At 43.7% G+C, this 21607-nt stretch overlaps 1 protein-coding gene and 1 pseudogene across 1 annotated transcript; one reads left to right on the forward strand and one right to left on the reverse strand.

The window, feature by feature from the left end:
• Nucleotides 1–9350, reverse strand: part of LOC123083796 (cellulose synthase-like protein D4) — a 54988-nt pseudogene extending 45638 nt beyond the window's left edge.
• A 280-nt stretch (nt 9351–9630) lies between these two features.
• LOC123085970 (putative ubiquitin-like-specific protease 1B) lies at nt 9631–20400 on the forward strand. Its single transcript, XM_044507666.1, has 10 exons — nt 9631–9762; nt 10661–11353; nt 11757–11836; nt 11926–12019; nt 12129–12227; nt 17261–17353; nt 17433–17552; nt 19214–19317; nt 19640–19712; nt 19892–20400. Exons 2-10 carry the CDS (start codon nt 10730–10732, stop codon nt 19952–19954), a joined length of 1350 nt encoding a protein of 449 aa, XP_044363601.1. The 5' UTR covers nt 9631–9762; nt 10661–10729; the 3' UTR covers nt 19955–20400.
• Nucleotides 20401–21607: the final 1207 nt, after the last annotated feature.

The raw sequence follows: 21607 nt of genomic DNA on the forward strand, positions 1-21607 counted from the left end.
ACGAGTCAAGGAGCTGCGAGCCTGCGAGGGAACCAAAATCGCTTGTACAAGGAATTGGTACCTGTATGGGCTGAGGATGGCCTGAGAGACACTGGTCTTCCTCATCAGGGGCCGGCAGCAGCGGGCACCAAAGTTGGGCGGCTCCTCGATGCCGACGAATCTGGAGGTGGCCCAAGCGCTGTTGCCGCCACCGCCGTGCTCGTTCTCGGGCCATAGAGCGTTGCCGTAGCTGTAGGTGCCCTTGGTCTCGAAGAGCCACCGGGCGTGGTCGAAGTCGGCCGGCTTGCCGTTGCTGCTGGGCATGGGCATCTTGATGGAGTGCACCATGGAGAAGCGCTTGGACATGGATGTCATGGGCATCTGGTCCCTCTCCTCCAACGAGGAGATGGCGTCGTCGTCGTCCTCGTCGACGGAGTCGTCGGTGTCGCTGCCGGCGGAGTAGGCCTCCTTGCAGCCTGGGCAGTTGCCGAAGGCGGCGACGCAGTCCATGTAGCACTCCTCGCAGATCATGAAGATGCAGTCACATGGCGGGTGGCCGCCAACGCCGGCATGTCACAATCGTGCATCTTGCAGGACATGTTAACGGAGGCGGTCGGCCGAGCGTTGCTACCTCTTGAGCACTGCGTTGGTTTTCCCCGAAGAGGAAGGGATGATGCAGTAAAGTAGTGTAAGTATTTCCCTCGGTTTTTGAGAACCAAGGTATCAATCCAGTAGGAGGCTACGCGCGAGTCCCTCCCACCTTCACAAAACAAATAAATCCTCGCAACCAACGCGATAAGGGGTTGTCAATCCCTACACGGCCACTTACGAGAGTGAGATCTGATATATATGATAAGATAATATTTTTGGTATTTTCATGATAAAGATGCAAAGTAAAATAAAAGCAAAGTAAAAAAGCAAAGGAAATTACTAAGTATTGGAAGATTAATATGGTGAAGATAGACCCGGGGGCCATAGGTTTCACTAGTGGCTTCTCTCAAGAGCATAGGTATTTACGGTGGGTGAACAAATTACTGTTGAGCAATTGACAGAATTGAGCATAGTTATGACAATATCTAGGTATGATCATGTATATAGGCATCACGTCCGAGACAAGTAGACCGACTCCTGTCTGCATCTACTACTATTACTCCACTCATCGACCGCTATCCAGCATGCATCTAGAGTATTAAGTTCATGAAAACAGAGTAACGCCTTAAGCAAGATGACATGATGTAGAGGGATAAACTCATGCAATATGATGAAAACCCCATCTTGTTATCCTCGATGGCAACAATACAATACGTGCCTTGCTGCCCCTACTGTCACTGGGAAAGGACACCGCAAGATTGAACCCAAAGCTAAGCACTTCTCCCATTGCAAGAAAGATCAATCTAGTAGGCCAAACCAAACTGATAATTCGAAGAGACTTGCAAAGATAACCAATCATACATAAAAGAATTCAAAGAAGATTCAAATATTGTTCATAGATAGACTTGATCATAAACCCACAATTCATCGGTCTCAACAAACACACCACAAAAAGAAGATTACATCAAATAGATCTCCACAAGAGAGGGGGAGAACATTGTATTGAGATCCAAAAAGAGAGAAGAAGCCATCTAGCTAATAACTATGGACCCGTAGGTCTGAGGTAAAATACTCACACTTCATCGGAGGGGCTATGGTGATGATATAGAAGCCCTCTGTGATGGATACCCCCTCCGGCGGAGCTCCGGAATAGGCCCCAAGATGGGATCTTGTGGATACAAAAAGTTGCGGCGGTGGAATTAGGGTTTTTGGCTCCGTATCTGATCGTTTGGGGGTACGTAGGTATATATAAGAGGAAGGAGTACGTCGGTGGAGCAACAGGGGGGCACGAGGGTGGAGCGCGCGCCTGGGGGGTAGGCGCGCACCCTACCTCGTGGCCTCCTCCTTTGTTTCTTGACGTAGGGTCCAAGTCTCCTGGATCATGTTCGGTGAGAAAATCACGTTCTCGAAGGTTTCATTCCGTTTGGACTCCGTTTGATATTCCTTTTCTTCGAAACCCTAAAATAGGCAAAAAACAACAATTCTGGGTTGGGCCTCTGGTTAATAGGTTAGTCCCAAAAATAATATAAAAGTGGATAATAAAGCCCAATAATGTCCAAAACAGTAGATAATATAGCATGGAGCAATAAAGAATTATAGATACGTTGGAGACGTATCAAGCATCCCCAAGCTTAATTCCTGCTCGTCCTCGAGTAGGTAAATGATAAAAACAGAATTTTTGATGCGGAGTGCTACTTGGCATAATTTTAGTGTAATTTTTTTTAATTGTGGTATGAATATTCAGATCCAAAAGATTCAAGATAAAAGTTTAATATTGACATAATAATAATAATACTTCAAGCATACTAACAAAGCAATCATGTCTTCTCAAAATAACATGACCAAAAAAAATTATCCCTACAAAATCATATAGTCTGGCTATGCCCTATCTTCATCACACAAAGTATTTAAATCATGCACAACCCCGATGACAAGCCAAGCAATTGTTTCATACTTTTGACATTCTCAAACTTTTTTAATCTTCACGCAATACATGAGCGTGAGCCATGGATATAGCACTATAAGTGGAATAGAATGGTGGTTGTGGAGAAGACAAAAAGGGAGAAGATAGTCTCACATCAACTAGGCGTATCAACGGGCTATGGAGATGCCCATCAATAGATATCAATGTGAGTGAGTAGGGATTGCCATGCAACTGATGCACTAGAGCTATAAGTATATGAAAGCTCAACAAAAAAAACTAAGTGGGTGTGCATCCAACTTTCTTGCTCATGAAGACCTAGGGCATTTTGAGGAACCCCGTCATTGGAATATACAAGCCAAGTTCTATAATGAAAATTTCCCACTAGTATATGAAAGTGATAACATAGGAGACTCTCTATCATGAATATCATGGTGCTACTTTGAAGCACAAGTGTGGTAAAAGGATAGTAACATTGTTCGTTCTCTCTTTTCTCTCATTTTTTTATTTGGGCCTTTTCTCTTTTTTTATGGCCTCTTTTCTTTCTTTTTTTTCTTTTTTTCATCCGGAGTCTCATCCCGACTTGTGGGGGAATCACAGTCTCCATCATCCTTTCCTCATTGGGACAATGCTCTAATAATGATGATCATCACACTTTTATTTTCTTACAACTCAACAATTACAACTCGATACTTAGAGCAAAATATGACTCTATATGAATGCCTCCAGCGGTGTACCAGGATATGCAATGAATCAAGAGTGACATGTATGAAAGAATTATGAATGGTGTCTTTGCCACAAATACGATGTCAACTACATGATCATGCTAAGCAATATGACAATGATGGAGTGTGTCATAATAAACAGAACGGTGGAAAGTTGCATGGCAATATATCTCAGAATGGCTATGGAAATGCCATAATAGGTAGGTATGGTGGCTGTTTCGAGGAGGGTATGTGGTGGGTGTATGATACCGACGAAAGGTGCGCGATATTAGAGAGGCTAGTGATGGTGGAAGGAAGAAAAGTGCATATAATCCATGGACTCGACATTAGTCATAAAGAACTCATATACTTATTGCAAAGATCTACAAGTTATCAAAGCAAAGTATTACGCGCATGCTCCTAGGGGAATATATTGGTAGGAAAAGGCCATCGCTCGTCCCCGACCGCCACTCATAAGGAAGACAATCAAAAAATAAATCATGCTCCGACTTCATCACATAACGGTTCACCATACGTGCATGCTACGGGAGTCACAAACCTTAACACAAGTATTTCTCAAATTCACAACTACTCAACTAGCATAACTTTAATACCACCATCTTCATATCTCAAAACAATTATCAAGCATCAAACTTCTCATAGCATTCAACACACTCATAAGAAAGTTTTTACTATTCTTGAATACCAAGCATATTAGGATTATTTAAGTAAATTACCATGCTATTTAAGACTCTCAAAGTAATCTAAGTGAAGCATGAAAGATCAATAGTTTCTATAAAACAAATCCACCACCGTGCTCTAAAAGATATAAGTGAAATACTAGAGCAAAACTATATAACTCAAATGATATAAGCGAAGCACATAGAGTATTCTAACAAATTCCAAACCATGTATGGCTCTCTCAAAAGGTGTGTACAGCAATGATGATTGTGTTAAACTAGAAAGCAAAGACTCAAATCGTACAAGACGCTTCAAGCAAAACACATATCATGTAGTGAATAAAAATATAGCTCCAAGTAAATTTACCGATAGAAGTAGATGAAAGAGGGGATGCCTTCCGGGGCATCCCCAAGCTTTGGCTTTTAGGTGTCCTTAGATTATCTTGGGGTGCCATGGGCATCCCCAATCTTAGGCTCTTGCCACTCCTTGTTCCATAATCCATCAAATCTTTACCCAAAACTTGAAAACCTCACAACACAAAACTTAAAGTAAAAAATCTCGTGAGCTCCGTTAGCGAAAAAAACAAAACACCACTTCAAGGTACTGTAATGAATTCATTCTTTATTTATATTGGTGTTAAACCTACTATATTCCAACTTCTCTATGGTTTATAAACTATTTTACTAGCCATATATTCATCAAAATAAGCAAACAACACACGAAAAACAGAATCTGTCAAAAACAGAACAGTCTGTAGTAATCTGTAGCTAGCGCAAGATCTGGAACCCCAAAAATTATAAAATAAATTTCTGGACGTGAGTAATTTATCTATTAATCATATGCAAAAAGAATTAACTAAATAGCACTTTCCAAATAAAAATGGCAGCAGTTCTCGTGAGCGCTAAAGTTTTTGTTTTTTACAGCAAGATTAAAAAGACTTTCCCCGAGTCTTTCCAACGGTTATACTTGGCACAGACACTAATTAAACACAAAAAAACACAACCTAAACAGAGGCTAGATAAATTATTTATTGCTAAACAGGAGAAAAACAAGGAATAAAAATAAAATTGGGTTGCCTCCCAACAAGCGCTATTGTTTAATGCCCCTAGCTAGGCATAAAAACCAAAGATAGATCTAGGTATTGCCATCTTTGGTAGACAATCCATAAGTGGCTCTCATAATATATTCATAAGGTAATTTAATTTTCTTTCTAGGAAAGTGTTCCATTCCTTTCCTTAACAGAAATTGGAATATAATATTCCCTTCCTTCATATCAATAATTGTACCAATCGTTCTAAGGCAAGGTCTATCAAGAATAATAGGATATGAAGGATTGCAATCTATGTCAAGAACAATAAAATATATGGGTACATAATTCCAATTTGCAACAATAAGAACATTATTAATTCTTTCCATAGGTTTCTTAATAGTGGAATCCGCAAGGTGCAAGTTTAGAGAGCAATCATCAAAATCACGGAAACCTAACAAATCACACACAGTCTTTGGAATCGTGGAAACACTAGCACCCAAATCACATAAAGCATAGAACTCATGTTCTTTAATATTAATTTTAATAGTTGGTTCCCACTCATCATAAAGTTTTCTAGGGATAGAAACTTCCAATTCAAGTTTTTCTTCATAAGATTGCATCAAGGCATCAACGATATGTTTAGTGAACGCTTTATTTTGACTATAAGCGTGAGGAGAATTTAGTATGGATTGCAACAAGGAAATACAATCAATCAAAGAGCAATTTTCATAATTAAATTCCTTGAAATCCAAAATAGTGGGTTTAGCAACATCTAGGGTTTTAATTTCTTCGATCCCACTTTCATCAATTTTAGCATCAAGATCTAAAAACTCCGAATTCTTGGAACACCTTCTAGGTAAAGGTGGATCATATTCAGTCCCATCATTATTAAGATTCATATTGCAAAACAAAGATTTAATAGGGGACACATCAATAACTTTTAGATCTTCATCTTTATTTTCATAGGAACTAGAAGAACACGCTCTTATAAAGGCATCTTTCTTAGCACGCATCCTAGCGGTTCTTTCTTTGCACTCATCAATGGAAATTCTCATGGCTTTGAGAGACTCATTGATATCATGCTTAGGTGGAATAGATCTAAGTTTCAAAGAATCAACATCAAGAGAAATTCTATCAACGTTCCTAGCCAACTCATCAATCTTAAGCAATTTTTCTTCAATCAAAGCATTGAAATTCTTTTGCGAAGTAATAAATTCTTTAATATTAGATTCAAAATCAGAGGGCATCTTATTATAATTTCCATAAGAATTGTTGTAGGAATTACCATAATTATTAGAGGGATTACTAGGATAAGGCCTAGGATTAAAATTTCCTCTATACGCGTTGTTACCAAAATTGTTCCTACCAACAAAATTCACATCCATAGATTCATTATTATTCTCAATCAAAGTAGACAAGGGCATATCATTAGGATCAGAAGAAACACTTTTACTAGCAAATAATTTCATAAGTTCATCCATCTTTCCACTCAAAACATTAATTTCTTCTATCGCATGCACCTTTTTATTAGTAGATCTTTCAGTATGCCATTGAGAATAATTAACCATAATATTATCTAGGAGTTTAGTAGCTTCTCCTAAAGTGATTTCCATAAAAGTGCCTCCCGCGGCCGAATCTAAAAGATTTCTAGAAGCAAAATTCAATCCGGCATAAATTTTTGTATAATCATCCACAAATTCAAACCATGAGTAGGGCAATTACGTATCATTAATTTCATCCTCTCCCAAGCTTGTGCAACATGTTCATGATCAAGTTGCTTAAAATTCATAATATCGTTTCTAAGGGAGATGATCTTAGCGGGAGGAAAATACTTAGAGATAAAAGCATCTTTGCACTTATTCCATGAATCAATACTATTTTTAGGCAAAGACGAAAACCAAGCTTTAGCACGATCTCTAAGCGAAAAAGGAAATAGCTTCAATTTAACAATATCGTTATCCACATCTTTCTTCTTTTGCATATCACACAAATCAACGAAGCTATTTAGATGGGTAGCGGCATCTTCACTAGGAAGGCCGGAAAACGGATCTTTCATGACAAGATTCAGCAAGGCAACATTAATTTCACAAGATTCAGCATCGGTAAGAGGAGCAATCGGAGTGCTAATAAAATCATTGTTGTTGGTATTGGTAAAGTCACACAATTTAGTGTTATCTTGAGCCATCGTGACAAGCAAGCAATCCAACACACAAGCAAACAAAAAGCAAGCGGGCAAAAAGAGGCAAATAGAGAAAGAGAGGGAGGATAGAGAGAGAGGGCGAATAAAACGGCAAGGGTGAAGTGGGGGAGAGGAAAACGAGAGGCAAATGGTAAATAATGTAATGCGGGAGATAAGGATTGTGATGGGTACTTGGTATATTGACTTTTGCGTAGACTCCCCGGCAATGGCGCCCGAAATCCTTCTTGCTACCTCTTGAGCACTGCGTTGGTTTTCCCCGAAGAGGAAGGGATGATGCAGTAAAGTAGCGTAAGTATTTCCTTCAGTTTTTGAGAACCAAGGCATCAATCCAGTAGGAGGCTACGCGCGAGTCCCTCGCACCTGCACAAAACAAATAAATCCTCGCAACCAACGCGATAAGGGGTTGTCAATCCCTACACGGCCACTTACGAGAGTGAGATCTGATAGATATGATAAGATAATATTTTTGGTATTTTTATGATAAAGATGCAAAGTAAAATAAAATCAAAGTAAAAAGCAAAGGAAATTACTAAGTATTGGAAGATTAATATGATGAAGATAGACCCGGGGGCCATAGGTTTCACTAGTGGCTTCTCTCAAGAGCATAGGTATTTACGGTGGGTGAACGAATTACTGTTGAGCAATTGACAGAATTGAGCATAGTTATGAGAATATCTAGGTATGATCATGTATATAGGCATCACGTCCGAGACAAGTAGACCGACTCCTGCCTGCATCTACTACTATTACTCCACTCATCGACCGCTATCCAGCATGCATCTAGAGTATTAAGTTCATGAAAACAGAGTAACGCCTTAAGCAAGATGACATGATGTAAAGGGATAAACTCATGCAATATGATGAAAACCCCATCTTGTTATCCTCGATGGCAACAATACAATACGTGCCTTGCTGCCCCTACTGTCACTGGGAAAGGACACCGCAAGATTGAACCCAAAGCTAAGCACTTCTCCCATTGCAAGAAAGATCAATCTAGTAGGCCAAACCAAACTGATAATTCGAAGAGACTTGCAAAGATAACCAATCATACATAAAAGAATTCAGAGAATATTCAAATATTGTTCATAGATAGACTTGATCATAAACCCACAATTCATCGGTCTCAAGAAACACACCGCAAAAAAAAGATTACATCGAATAGATCTCCACAAGAGAGGGGGAGAACATTGTATTGAGATCCAAAAAGAGAGAAGAAGCCATCTAGCTAATAACTATGGACCCGTAGGTCCGAGGTAAAATACTCACACTTCATCGGAGGGGCTATGGTGATGAAGTACAAGCCCTCTGTGATGGATACCCCCTCCGACGGAGCTCCGGAACAGGCCCCAAGATGGGATCTCGTGGATACAGAAAGTTGCGGCGGTGGAATTAGGGTTTTGGCTCCGTATCTGATCGTTTGGGGGTACGTAGGTATATATAGGAGGAATGAGTACATCGGTGGAGCAACAGGGGGGCACGAGGGTGGAGGGCGCGCCTGGGGGGTAGGCGCGCACCCTACCTCGTGGCCTCCTCCTTTGTTTCTTGATGTAGGGTCCAAGTCTCCTGGATCATGTTCGGTGAGAAAATCACGTTTCCGAAGGTTTCATTCCGTTTAGACTCCGTTTGATATTCCTTTTCTTCGAAACCCTAAAATAGGCAAAAAACAGCAATTTTGAGTTGGGCCTCCGGTTAATAGGTTAGTCCCAAAAATAATATAAAAAGTGGATAATAAAGCCCAATAATGTCCAAAACAGTAGACAATATAACATGGAGCAATCAAAAATTATAGATACGTTGGAGACGTATCAAGCGCCGTCGGCGGAGTTGCTGAGCACGTGGGCGCGCGTCGCGCAGTTGAGGCCGCCGGTGAAGATGGTGCCGGAGACGTAGCTCCTCTCCGGCAGCACCTCCCCCTCCTCCTCAGCTACGGGCGCGTCCGTGGACGCGGACGCTGTGGTCCTGTCCGGCGTGGGCGGGATGTGCACGGTGTAGTGCACGAACTCGATGCTCGCGTCGGCACCGTCCCTCGACGCGTACCGGCTCCCCCCGCTCAGGCGCATCGGCGAGACCTGCATCGTCGCGGTGGAGGAGCCAAATGGAGTGCCTGGGCACGGGGCTGGTGAGCCCGGACCCCCCTCCTCATGACCCCATCCCGGGGCTCTCGCCGCCAGCACCCTTCCCTCTCGTCGGCGACACGGTCAGCGTGACCGGCTCGCCCGCCGACAACGACAGCCGCCGCGACATCCCTCCACCGATTCACCCCCGCCTCCTCCAAATCAGCTCAAAACTCCAGACGATCAAAGAACCAGCAGCAAGCAGGGCACTCAGCAGCTCAAACCGATTCCTCGCGCTCAAAGAAGAGAAAGAGAAGGGTGGGCATGGCGTTTTTGCAAAATCACCCCGGATCGAGTAGTATTCACCCTAGGATTGACTATGTGGCGGTCAAAGCGAGCTGGCGGCCGCTGACTCGGCCAAGTCAGCGAATATAGACGAAATTGTACATACGGACCAAAGTGAACCCTGTGCGCAAGTACATGGACCGTGGTACGGGTATTTTGAAGTAATGGTACCAAAGTGTCATCCGGCTAAAGTTTTGTGAGCTAAAGTGAATTTTTCTCGGGCTCAAACCCCTAGCCCCCGACGAACCCAACCTAGGGTGCGTTTGGTTGGTGGGCTATCCCTCGATTGGCTAGGGATAGCCAGTTTTTAGATGGATAGCGGGTGTTTGGTTCACTAATTTAGGTGGGTGGGGATAGCCAGATTCCATGTATATGCCCTCAAAAACTGGATGTGCGGAACCGGCGAAAAGTGGCGGATATGGGCAGCCGGCCTTCGCTCGGCGCACCGCCCTACCTCCAATCGTTTTTCTCCCCAGCAGCGTCCATAGATAGAGATGTGGCGGCAGAGGTACGGAGCAGGGCACCCGGTGACACCAGACTCCTCTCTCCGGCCGATGTGCTTGTGTGGTGTGCCTTGTCTGCACCGGCTGGGTGTGCCTGCTCTGCGCCGGCTGGGTGTGCCTGCTCTGCGCCGGCTGGGTGTGTCATGTCCGTGTGCGTGCTCTGTGCCGACCAACTGTTGCGTACATGCGCCGGCCGGTTGTATTAGTGCTAATCCTCTTTCTCATTTGATTGCAAGGGCATGTTCTGCTCGTTTGATGCTGGCGCACGTAGGTCAAACCACCATTAGGAACTGACGAAACAATTCCAGAATATGAATTCAAATTGTGTAATCGAGATCTTTTTGGGATCAGTTTGTTTTTGTCTCAAAGTAGTTGTTAAGAACCAGGTGTATAATCTGCATTTAAATATCCCCAATGGTTCATAGTAGTAGAAAGTGCATCTTCATTAGAGGATAATCTCACCACCTCATGAGAAAGAGGTCATGTCAACAAGTCTATCCATCTCTTATCCTTTCAACCAAACACAAGGTTGCCTATCTATAGCCATTTATCATCCTTTCTACCAAACATAAAATATGGCTATCCCTAGCCAGTTGGATGGGGATACCCATAACCACCTAAATCTATCCCGCTAACCAAACGCATCCCTAGGGTTTCCGCTTCCAGCATGCCCCGCTGCTGACCTACCACCTTCCATGGCGCTGGCATCCTTGTCCCTGCCATGAACACGGACGCACTACTCCGCTTTAATTGCCGCAAGCGCTGCCTACCGGCTGACGGTCGCCTCGACGACCACTGGCGCGGCCAGCAGCGCAAGCGCCGCGGCGTGCGCGTCCTCGTTCCCGACTGCTTCCTCGTGCCCCCGCCGGAAGCCAAATCCGCTGATTTCGACATGTGGGACTACATCTGCAGCATCCCCGACAGGCTGGGATGGGGCAACGGCCTGAGGCTGCTCAAGGGCTGGGTCCGTGCGTCGAAGGATGTGCCGCAGGATCCGTCGGATCTCACGTGTCTCACCAAGAATAGCGATGTGAAGCCAGGGCGCGTGGTGGTCGCGGGGAATTGGAAAGTAGATGACCCCGTGAAGGTCGCTTTGAAGGCAGCGGCGCCGCCTCCTCCTCGGCGGGAAAAGGTGAAACCGTATTGGAAGTATCTCCACGAGGAGACGAGACATAATGACAAGAGCTTGGGCGAGATCGACGCCCGGGTGGCTCTTCTGGAGAAGACGCTTGAGGAGCAGAGGAGGGTGGCTCTTCTGGAGAAGACGCTTGAAGAGCAGAGGAGGGTGGCTCTTCTGGAGAAGACGCTTGAGGAGCAGAGGACGCTGGCTGAGCCGCCTAAGGAGGTATGTTTTATCGGCGCCTTTTTATGTTGGTATATGCAGGGTGAGTAGGAAGATTACGTTCATGGACGATAGCTCTGTAAGGGAACCCACGTTGCAAGAGTGGACAAATTGATAAACGAGGGATATGCCAACTGGATTTGCATTAGGCTTTAGAGAAAACTAGTGTTGCCCCAATCGAAAAACATGCATTGAATTTGCGAAAGAAATGGAGAAGGCATAGCGAAATAGCGCGCAATCTGAAGGTGTCAAATCTGGTTTGCTTCATGAAGTTTTAAAAGAGGCAACCTGAGTGGTCCTCTTCTGTTTCTTTTCTCTTTAATGGGTGGCTGATTGACCTGCTTGGTCGCGACAACCTTATATTCTCCATTAACCCTTTGATTTATGTGTGTTGATCTGTCTTCAGGATCTGTCTCAATTCTTTGTACCTATAACTGCTGAAGATGAAATGGAAGTTCAGGATTGTTTGTATGGTAATGGTTCAAGGTACGTTTGATGACAATTGCATCTTGTTTGAAGCTTTCCTATATACTTCCTCTGTACAGAAATATAACATTGCCCCTTTTCTCTTACAGTAGCAAAGTCCTGGTGCTGCATGAACCGTCTAACATTGAGGTTAGCAGGGAAAAAATTCGGTGTTTGAGACCACATGGCTGGTTAAATGATGAGGTAAATATTCATCTTAAATGTACTAAACCATCTTCACTGATTGCAAACATGTAAGCTTTACACTGATATTTTCATGCGTAATGGGGAAAGTGATTCCTGTTGTTTTCAGGTCATTAATTTGTACCTTGAATTGTTAAAGGAGAGGGGAATGAGAGAACCAAAAAGGTTCTTGAAATGCCATTTCTTCAATACATTTTTTTATAAGAAGGTTAGAATACATGCACCTTGTGTTTTCTCCTATTGAATGTGCAGAGTGTCATATTAAATATTTGCATATCTTTCCTGTGTTCTATGGATTCGTTTGTTTTTGCATTTCTTCTAATCACATGCCGACTTAGGATTAGTTGCAATATGCTTGATGAGCGGTTTAGATACTGTGGTTAGTGCTCGAAGGTTGCTATATTGTACCTTGGTTCTGGCTCAATTTATGGACATGCATTAGCGTATCACTTAGTGTATGTTCCATGCTGCTTATGCCTGTCACTTTATAAATTACTAGTAAGATGCCCGTGCTACGCAACAGAATCACAAAAGACGATGTGGAACATTATTTACTTAAATTGTACTCCCTCTGTAAAGAAATATAAGATCGTTACAGAGGGAGTAGTCAAGAGCGAGTACATTGCTAAAAAACAATAATAAAATGTACCGAGATATTGATCAAAGTGATGTTATATTGTTGATCAATACACGTCGAGCACAGTCGAACCTATGGTTTCCAACTAAAAACCCCTTCTTCTAAGCCAAACGGTTTCTTCTCCATATTCACCTTTCAGGAGGGCTTCCTGTGCTTTATCAGTCCTTGCTCTATCCTGTAGTGCATAGAGCATGTGACAAAGAAAATCTTTCCACACACACATTTGGTAATTGCAATGATAATCCAAATAAGTCTCTGTCTTCAGCTCCTCTTCGCTTAACATGTGCTTCACCCTCCAGCCCACACACCATTCTCTGCTAGAAATAGTGACATATTAAGCACGTCACTTTAACCTAACCTTTACTATCAATAATAGAAGAACGACAATGCGCCAATACCAATACTTGTCCCCATGAATCTGTGCAATGTAGGGGTGGCGGCTACTGACTGAACCTGCTAGCACATTTTCTATTCGGTCACCCTTCCATGTCATGCATCGTCATCTCTCCATGTCTGTGAGCATTATATGAAGTAGCATGCCGCCCATGGGTAAACATGATGGTGAATGCCATCTCAAACAAATTGATATTCTAGCGTTCCAAATCACTTAATTGTATCCTTGTAGCATAGAATTCTGCAATATTGCAAGTGTGTCAGTCAATACCAAATATTGCTAAAACAGTTTGCTAAGTGCATTATAGTCCCACAAACATATCACAATCAGCAATCGGCCAAGAGAACGAACATGGAAAAAAAGGAAAATGTAATTAAAAGTACTTGATATAAAACTTGAATACATAAGAGAGTATATACAGGTTCAAACCGTCTTGTATGCACATGCATAATTGGCACTGGGAAAATTATGGTACAAAAAAGCACAGAAAACACAAAAGAGATAACACACAATGTCCGTTGGTGCACTAAGATAGACTACAACGAAAATAATTTGCTACCATGGGAGATAGATGCACACGGCTGGATAGGATGACACCTGTGGTAGACCGTACCAGCTAGTCCATCCTTCACATCTTAACCACACAAAGCACATTTGATAGGTTCTGTAATATATTTAGGCAAAAGGGGGAAATGTGCCTATAGAGGGTCCATAGTATACCTAGACAAAGGAACAAACAATTGACAACACTTGCGATGCATTTTATACGGAATGCACACTAACTGATGGAGATGTACCTATCAAACAAAGCCGACAGACATTTTATAGAACTACACAGTGACTTGCATCGTCCAGTTTTGATGTCAACTCAGCAATAAAAGTGGCATCCTTGTCTAATAGTAGTATATTCCCAAACCGATCTATATCATTGCTAAATTTTGGGGTGCCAACAAATTATTTGACCACAAAGTTATGGCAGGCATGGTATTGAGGTCAATTGCACAAATAGGCATTGCTTAACAAAGATGAAGCGGGAGTTGTTGATATGTAGAGACGTTCTTACTCTTCATCAGAAGTAGATTAGATGTTGAAGGGCAACAAAAAACATATATTCTTTCCTCTTTATGTCTAACAAAACTCCCGCTTTATAAGTCTGTGTGCTTCCTCAGTATTTCAGTTTCTGCACCTACAAAAGGGGGCTGCTAGGAATCAGCCGGCTGATCTTAGAAAAGATCAGCCGCCTTCCTAGCCGTTGATTTGCGTTGATTAGGGCCACTTGTTTCCCGAACCACGCCATCACAATACGCTCGTGTCTCCTCCGTCGCGACTGCATGTGCAACGCAGAATCCTCGCCTCCAGGCTCCAGCGCGGCACGACACGCATAGCTCCGCGAGAACCGTAGCTACCTGACTTGCAGCATCAACTCTTGCTTGCACTAGCGCAGCGCTCAGGTTGCAGCGGCCGCGTCGCCGCATCTCAGAGCAAAACGTCAGCGAGATCGCTACGCACTGGCAAGCTCCGGGATTGCAGCACCAGCAACTATGCTGCTGCGACCATCCCTTGAAGCATCGGCGATGCTCTGACGGCCCGGCAATGCCCCATTGCAACGCTGACGATGCTCTGGCGGCCCGGAATGCTCCATTGGAACAATCGCGAGGTTTCTTTCGGCCTAGCGAAGCTCCATTGAAGCAGCGGCGAGGTTCGTCGGCCTAGCGAAGCTCCATTGAAGCACCGGCGAGGTTCCGTCGGCCCGGCGAAGCTCCATTGAAGCACCGACGAGGTTCCGGTGGCCCGGCGAAGCCCCATTGAAGCACCGGCGAGATGCCGTCGGACCGGCGAAGCTCCATTGAAGCACCGGCGAGGTTACGTCGGCCCGACGAAGCCACATTGCAGCCGCGCGTGGAGCTCCAACGAAATCAGCCGTGCTCCATTGAAGCCGCGCACGGAGCTCCAACGACTCTGGCGGCGCTTCATTGCAGCCCCAGGCACGCTCCATTGCAGCGCCGGTGGCGAGCTGCGCGACGGGATTGAAGAGCTCCTCCATGGACGGCTGCAAAACGCGGGCGTCTGCAGCATGGTGCCCGCTGCAAAACGAAGGGGTGCAGCAGCAGCGCGCGGCGCCGGCGCAGCTTCTCAGTGCGGTGGTTGGAGGAGTTGGGCAGAGAGGTGGGAGAAGGAACGAGGCAGGAGACGAGGCGGTCTGGCTGTGTGAGAGAAAAGATAACGATAGAAACGAGTGGCTCCAGAGGAAAAGCAGTGCGTCGTGCGTGGAACCACCGCGACGCGTGGCCTCCAGCGAATCATCCGGTTGTTTTTAAACGATTTCCCCTACAAAAAGGTGGGGATATTGCTAGGAGGGTATTCATGCTAGAATGCTTATGGCGGGTTTGGAACAACTTAGTATTGTGCATAAGCCAGCTGCCTACATAAGTTAGAAGATGAAAAGTCTAATACTCCTGAATTTTTAGTTACCACCATACCAAATGTTACACCATCACGCTACAGGATACTTGCCTGTTTCTGAACTTTAACAATCTATTGTTTGAATAAACACTTAGAAACAAAAATCATAATTTGTCAGATTCCACGATCCATGACATGAGTAGTAACCACCGTCCACAGCCCATGACCATTGAAATAACATCTATGTAGAAAGAGTTCTGGATGCAATTAGTCGAATAAATCATATTTCTTACCAGCTAGCTAGGAAAGAATGTGCAAATCCAAATCATGAACTGTCTAATTATTTAACATTTGCACTAACTTGCATTTAAGGAAGAATAAACTGCTAACTGCACATCATCCACTGTTTTGGTAGTTGCTGCTCCCGTATACACATAATGCAGAGAACAAAACTGCTCTCTGTAGTTTCTTCTCAATACGCACATATTCAGAGAGAAATAATTAACTGCTCTATCTCAACTCAGCAAGAACGCACTGATGTAACTGGATGTAGAGAATACCTGGAGGGAAGTTGACGACCAGGTTGTTAATCCGACCACGTGAGTGACTCCTGCGGCAGCCTGTAGGCGATTTAGGGGCAGCGGCGGGACGAGCTGATGCTGGTATTGGGGCCAGCTCCATCGGATCCACGAGCTGTGCATCCGCATACGTGGCGGCCTGGCTAGGTGTCGGTCAACTCATGTGTAGTGGCCGTGGAGGTCTGTAGACTAACTCGAGCCAGCTGCCATATGAGCTCACCCTGGGATTGGGGTGATTTCCACCAGATCCGGCAGCTTGGCACCCTCGTATACGGAGGGCAGAAAAATCGAGCATCTCGTTTGTAGGTTTGGTGGCTTGCTCGGGACGACGGAGATAAGCTTTGGATGGGCGAGCTAGGGGCGGAGGCGCAGAAGAATGGGGCGTTGTAGGCGGCGCAGATGTGGATGGCGGCTAGATGGAGGGGGCATTGGCACACAGGTGGCCGGTGGAGGGGCCGGCGGCGGCGGCGGTTCTAGCCTTCTAGGTGTTGATGGATACGGAGTCGTAGGCCTAGAGGTCAGGAGGTGGGCGGCTTGAGCTGGGAAGGGATGGGGATTGGGGTTGGACGGGAAAGATCAAGCAGTTCCGTGAAAATTTGGGCAGAGTGGCGGGCATGTTTCTGCAAATGTGCCATGCCTTGCATTTGCACGCGTTAGATGGAAATCTGATGGTCTGAAATCATAGATGGCAGGTGCACCTCACACCATCATCACTAACTGAGATTTTTATGTGAGTATAGATGTGGTTCAAAAGTATCTGTTTGGCCACAAATTCTTGTAATATTATCAAGGACTCACGGCCTCGTAATATACTGTGGAAACATCTATTTTTTTAAGCTAAATTATACTTATGTCACTTTTGTGTGACCATTATAGATACATCTTTGGTCATTGATATTAGGATGTTTGAATATACCATGATTGACCTCCTGGGTTTCCTAATTTGAATTTTTTACTTGGGGCATCTGTTTGGAATACATTAGATTGCCCTCCTGAGTAGTCACAATCAGGAAAGTTTCACTTCATGCATGCCATGGACACACACATTTTTGAATGGAGAGTAGTTCTCTGTCTGCCTTATTTGGTTCCTTTTGTTGTGTTGTTACTTGATTTTGAGACCTTTCATTGGAAATTAGACTAGATATCATGCATTTCAGCCTTGATTTTCATTTGGATAAAATTGATTACCATCTAATTCAGCCCTGTTTATTTTCTGAATTCTTGCTCAGCTTGCTTGTGGAAAAACTGGATATGACTACAAATCTGTAAAAAGATGGACTACCTCCAGGAAGTTGGGTTATGAGCTCATTGAATGTGATAAAGTAAAGTGGATGCTGTGTTCTTTAATTTTCTATTGTTACTGCACGTGCTTATTTCTTATGTTCAGAATTTACTTTGCAGATCTTTGTCCCCGTACATCAAAATGTGCATTGGTGTTTGGCAATTATAAACATGAAGGCGAAGACAGTACAATATCTTGATTCTCTTGGCGGCGATGATCTTCGTGTATACGAAATGCTGGTAACTTCCTTTTTTCATATTTTTTCTTCCAGAAAAGACACCCAAAGGGCATGTTAGATCTGATAATTATCAAGGAAAACAGTAGCTAGTACAATGGAAAGACAATTGGTAACAGTAGCTAGTACAAGGGCAACAACAACAACAACAACAACAACAACAACAACAACAACAAGAAGAAGAAAACCTTTAGTCCCAAAGAAGCTGGGATAGGCAATTGGACGCAAAATGACCAGTAAAATAAAACTACATTGAAAATAATACTAGTCATCTTCCTTCGATAGTACTCCACCCTCCGGATATTGAAAATTGCACTGAACCGACAACAAAGGAAACAGACACCTGCAAACGCCCTCTCCATACTAGGCTTTGAAGACCACAATAGCCACTCACCGCTTGAAACGAAGAAACCGCTGAAGGAACATCGGTTGGGTCGTCACCCCACGCAGCACAGGCTTACAATTCTTCACCACGAGTCCATAGGGTTGGAGAAACCGGGCGACAAATCAAAAGAAGATGCCGAAATTGCCACACCAAGATCCAACCAACAGCTTCTCATGATTGACACACCAACTGCCAAGATCCTTAGAGAGCGAGATAGGGCAACACCTACCCTCATAGGCCCTTTGTCGAACAAATCGAAAGAAGATGCCGAAGTCGCCACACCAAGATGCGACCAACAGCTTCCCTTGATTGACGCACCAACTGCCAAGATCTGAAGAGCCAATGGATATGGCAACACCTACCCTCACAGGCCCTTCGTCGGCGTCAAATTGGATGACGTCGAGGTAGGGAGAGGCTGGAAAGACCTTATTCCAATGCGCCATCATCACCACTCGCCACCACTCGGCCAATGTCACCAGGAAACCAACCTAGTAAAAAAAACCCTACTAGAACTAAGAAAAACGAAGTGGACAGGTCCTCACTCCTCTTGCCGCCGACGAGACTGCTGGATGGGCGATAAGATGGGGACCGTGGCAGCGGTGTGAAGAAGGCTTTGGATGACGGATAGGGTTGGGAGGAGGGAGTTCTGCGTTAGAACTGAATTTTTATGTACTGCCTCTATTCTTTTTTTACTTACTAGAATCCTTGTTGTCGAACTTTTTAAAGATTTCCTTGCAAAGAGAACTTTCTAAATTTGACTGTTTAGATTTATTAATTTTTAGACTAGCTATAAAATTGAATCATTAGATTTATCATTAAAAAGTATATGTTAATTCCACTAATACACCGTAATGGGAAGTTCAAAAGTAGCATGCCAAAGAAAAAGTCATACATGATGTAAAAAGAAAGCAGGGAGTTATTTTTTAGATGAAAAGGGCGAACAGCTGGCAGTAGATGAATCAAATGCACCCTGGTTCCATTCCAATTTGGGAGTGCTTATTTTTCGTGAAAGTTAGTTAAATATATAAATAACATTTTTTTAGTTTAACTTAAGTAAAACTTTTGGTGCACCTCTTCCAAATGTCAAATGTTAAATTAGGGGGAAACCATATGTTTATGGGCCTCTGCACATGTGCTATGCTCTGGGAGAATTCACCTGATCTTGGTTCTTTCTATCTGCTAGAAGTACTAAATAATACTATCTCCATTAGGCATTTCCGTCTAATTCTTGCTTATAAATTGAGTAATGTAATGGTGTTTCTTCTTTACTCCATATACAGGCTAGATATATTGTGGATGAAGTGAAGGACAAGAGTAATAAAGAGATTGACATAAGTTCTTGGACCAAAGAATCTATTGATCGTATTCCTTTACAAGAGAATGGGTACGTCTTGTTTACACTAATGATCATTTAATGTGTAAACTCACTATTTATGGGTAATATCCGCTTTCAGTTCCTGTAACCATAATTTGTTGAGTATTAGTATCATTTACTCCCTCTGATCCAAAATAAGTGTCACGGTTTTGAACTAGTTTTGAACTGGAGTTAGTTCAAAACTGCGTCACTTTTTATGGATCGGAGGTAGTAGTACATATGCACCATCTGTATATGTCCTTTCTTTGAAATCCATGTTTAGTTGGCTGGTCGTGCACAAAGTATGTTTTAAACTTAAAGATCAATTTTGATGAGTCTTCAATTATTTCAGGTGGGATTGTGGTATGTTTATGCTCAAGTACATTGATTTCCACAGCAGAGGAGTCGGCTTATCTTTTCGTCAGGTGAGTAAATTTGATCTGCCAAAAATTTAGCACTGGATTTGTTTCTGGGACTGTATGGAGATGCTTATTCTAGATTGATGCATACACATTGGGGCTAAAGTATAAAATGGCGGAAGCTGGTCTATCTTAAGGTGATTATATGGTATGAATGCTTATGCACATTAGTTTGTGAACTGCAGGATCACATGGAATACTTTCGGAGGAGAACAGCTAAGGAAATCTTAAGACTAAGGGCTGACTAAGTCTTCTCTTTGGAAAATAAAGACAATTAAGTTCTGCAAATATTAATTATTGGGCCATTCTCCAAAACTGTGCCTTCACTCTTGGATGTTGATGGCAAAGATAGAAAATGTCCATTCCCCTGAGAAACTGAAGAATTGTCGATCGTGACCTATAACTGCTGGCGTTGAAGGATGCCGATGCTAACAAATTTTTGTAAAGCTCTTCTATATATGGATTTGATTGGCAGGAGCAGGAAAAAGGAAAGAAATCTTGAGTAGGGTTTTGAGATTTTTTTTTTGTAACTTAGAGAAGCCTAGTATTAAACCAGTGGCGTCTTCTGTTAACTCGCTTTTGTTTCAGAGTTGGAAAAATTCTTTTTCCTGTTTTGTTAGCTTTGATGGCAAAAAATTCTGAAGTTTTGGTCCGATTTCTGTATCTATTCACCGCAGTGACATTTGATCGCTCATGTAGAGTTTTGGTAATTGTAGTGGCAGCTTAGTTTTCAGACAAATAATCCCAAATAAGGCATCGTGGCCAAAATATCAGTCCTCGTATCTTTTTGTGCTGTTTGCTCTGGAAAACCGGACTAAAACCACATAACAAACACATGAGCAATATTGTCCACGGCAGTGCCAAGTTACATGGGCACTGACACAAAAACTTGACACCCGCCTCTGAGAAGAATTATGTGTCGTAGTCATCTACTCCCTCCGTTCCGAATTACTTGTCACAGGTATGGATATATCTATATGTATTTTAGTTCTAGATACTTCTATTTCGGCAACGAGTAATTTGGAACGGAGGGAGTAGGTGTCATCGTCGTCCGCTCGAGACTCGATGACTCTGACTTTGATAGGCACGAACTAGACTCTCGATTACTTGGCAACAATTCTCACAGGAATATGATTTAGGTGGCGGTTACAACTCGATTGCATGTGTTGTGTCTAGGGTTCATGTGAAATGGGGAACGGTAGTAGGTAGCCAAGCCGCCGGGTGCCTGATCCTCTGGATGGTTCTCTCCCAGCGATGCAAGTTAAGTAGTAGGAGGAAGGAGTTGGACCGCGGTTACCTAGTCCGGCCCGCTGACTCGTGGGTTGGCAACTCGTGGACGCTTGGCCCGTGCATCGTTGGCCCCTTGAGCTCCTGTGGATGGTCCCGCCTTGTCAGGGGCGCTGACATCCCCCTCTTCTTGACGTGCGGCTTGCCCCAAGCCGCCGCGTGGGGAAAATGAGCGCGAAGCGCTTCCTTGTCTTCCTAGGTTATGCCGGTAGCTGCCGTTCCGAACCAGTGTAGTTGAACTTGCTCGATGACGGAGCCCCGATGCGCGCGCCAATGGGACTGAAGCACTTCCACAGGAACATCAAGGTCGTCAGTACATAGGGGCAGAGCTGGTTCGACTTGTAACGCCCTCGATGCGGCTATATCTCCCACGTGTCGAAGCACGACTTAGAGGCATAACCGCATTGAAAGCAATGTCGCAAGTGAGGTAATCTTCACACAACCCATGTAATATATAAGGGAAAAGGTACATAGTTGGCTTACAATCGCCACTTCACACAATACATGAATAAGCATTACATCAACCAGATACAATCAAGGTCCAACTACGGAACGAAAATAAAAGAAGACTACCCCAAAAGCTACACAGATCCCCGATCGTCCCAACTGGGCTC

The sequence above is a fragment of the Triticum aestivum genome, chromosome 4A (assembly GCF_018294505.1).
Source record: "Triticum aestivum cultivar Chinese Spring chromosome 4A, IWGSC CS RefSeq v2.1, whole genome shotgun sequence".
Classification (NCBI taxonomy): domain Eukaryota; kingdom Viridiplantae; phylum Streptophyta; class Magnoliopsida; order Poales; family Poaceae; genus Triticum; species Triticum aestivum.

What these genes read in the sequence shown, in the direction of transcription:
- LOC123085970 (XM_044507666.1), top strand. Translation starts at nt 10,730, where the DNA reads ATGAACACGGACGCACTACTCCGCTTTAATTGCCGCAAGCGCTGCCTA. An exon ending in AGCTCATTGAATGTGATAAA is followed by an intron (nt 17,354 to 17,432) that starts GTAAAGTGGATG and finishes TTTACTTTGCAG; the next exon opens with ATCTTTGTCCCCGTACATCA. An exon ending in ATTCCTTTACAAGAGAATGG is followed by an intron (nt 19,318 to 19,639) that starts GTACGTCTTGTT and finishes CAATTATTTCAG; the next exon opens with GTGGGATTGTGGTATGTTTA.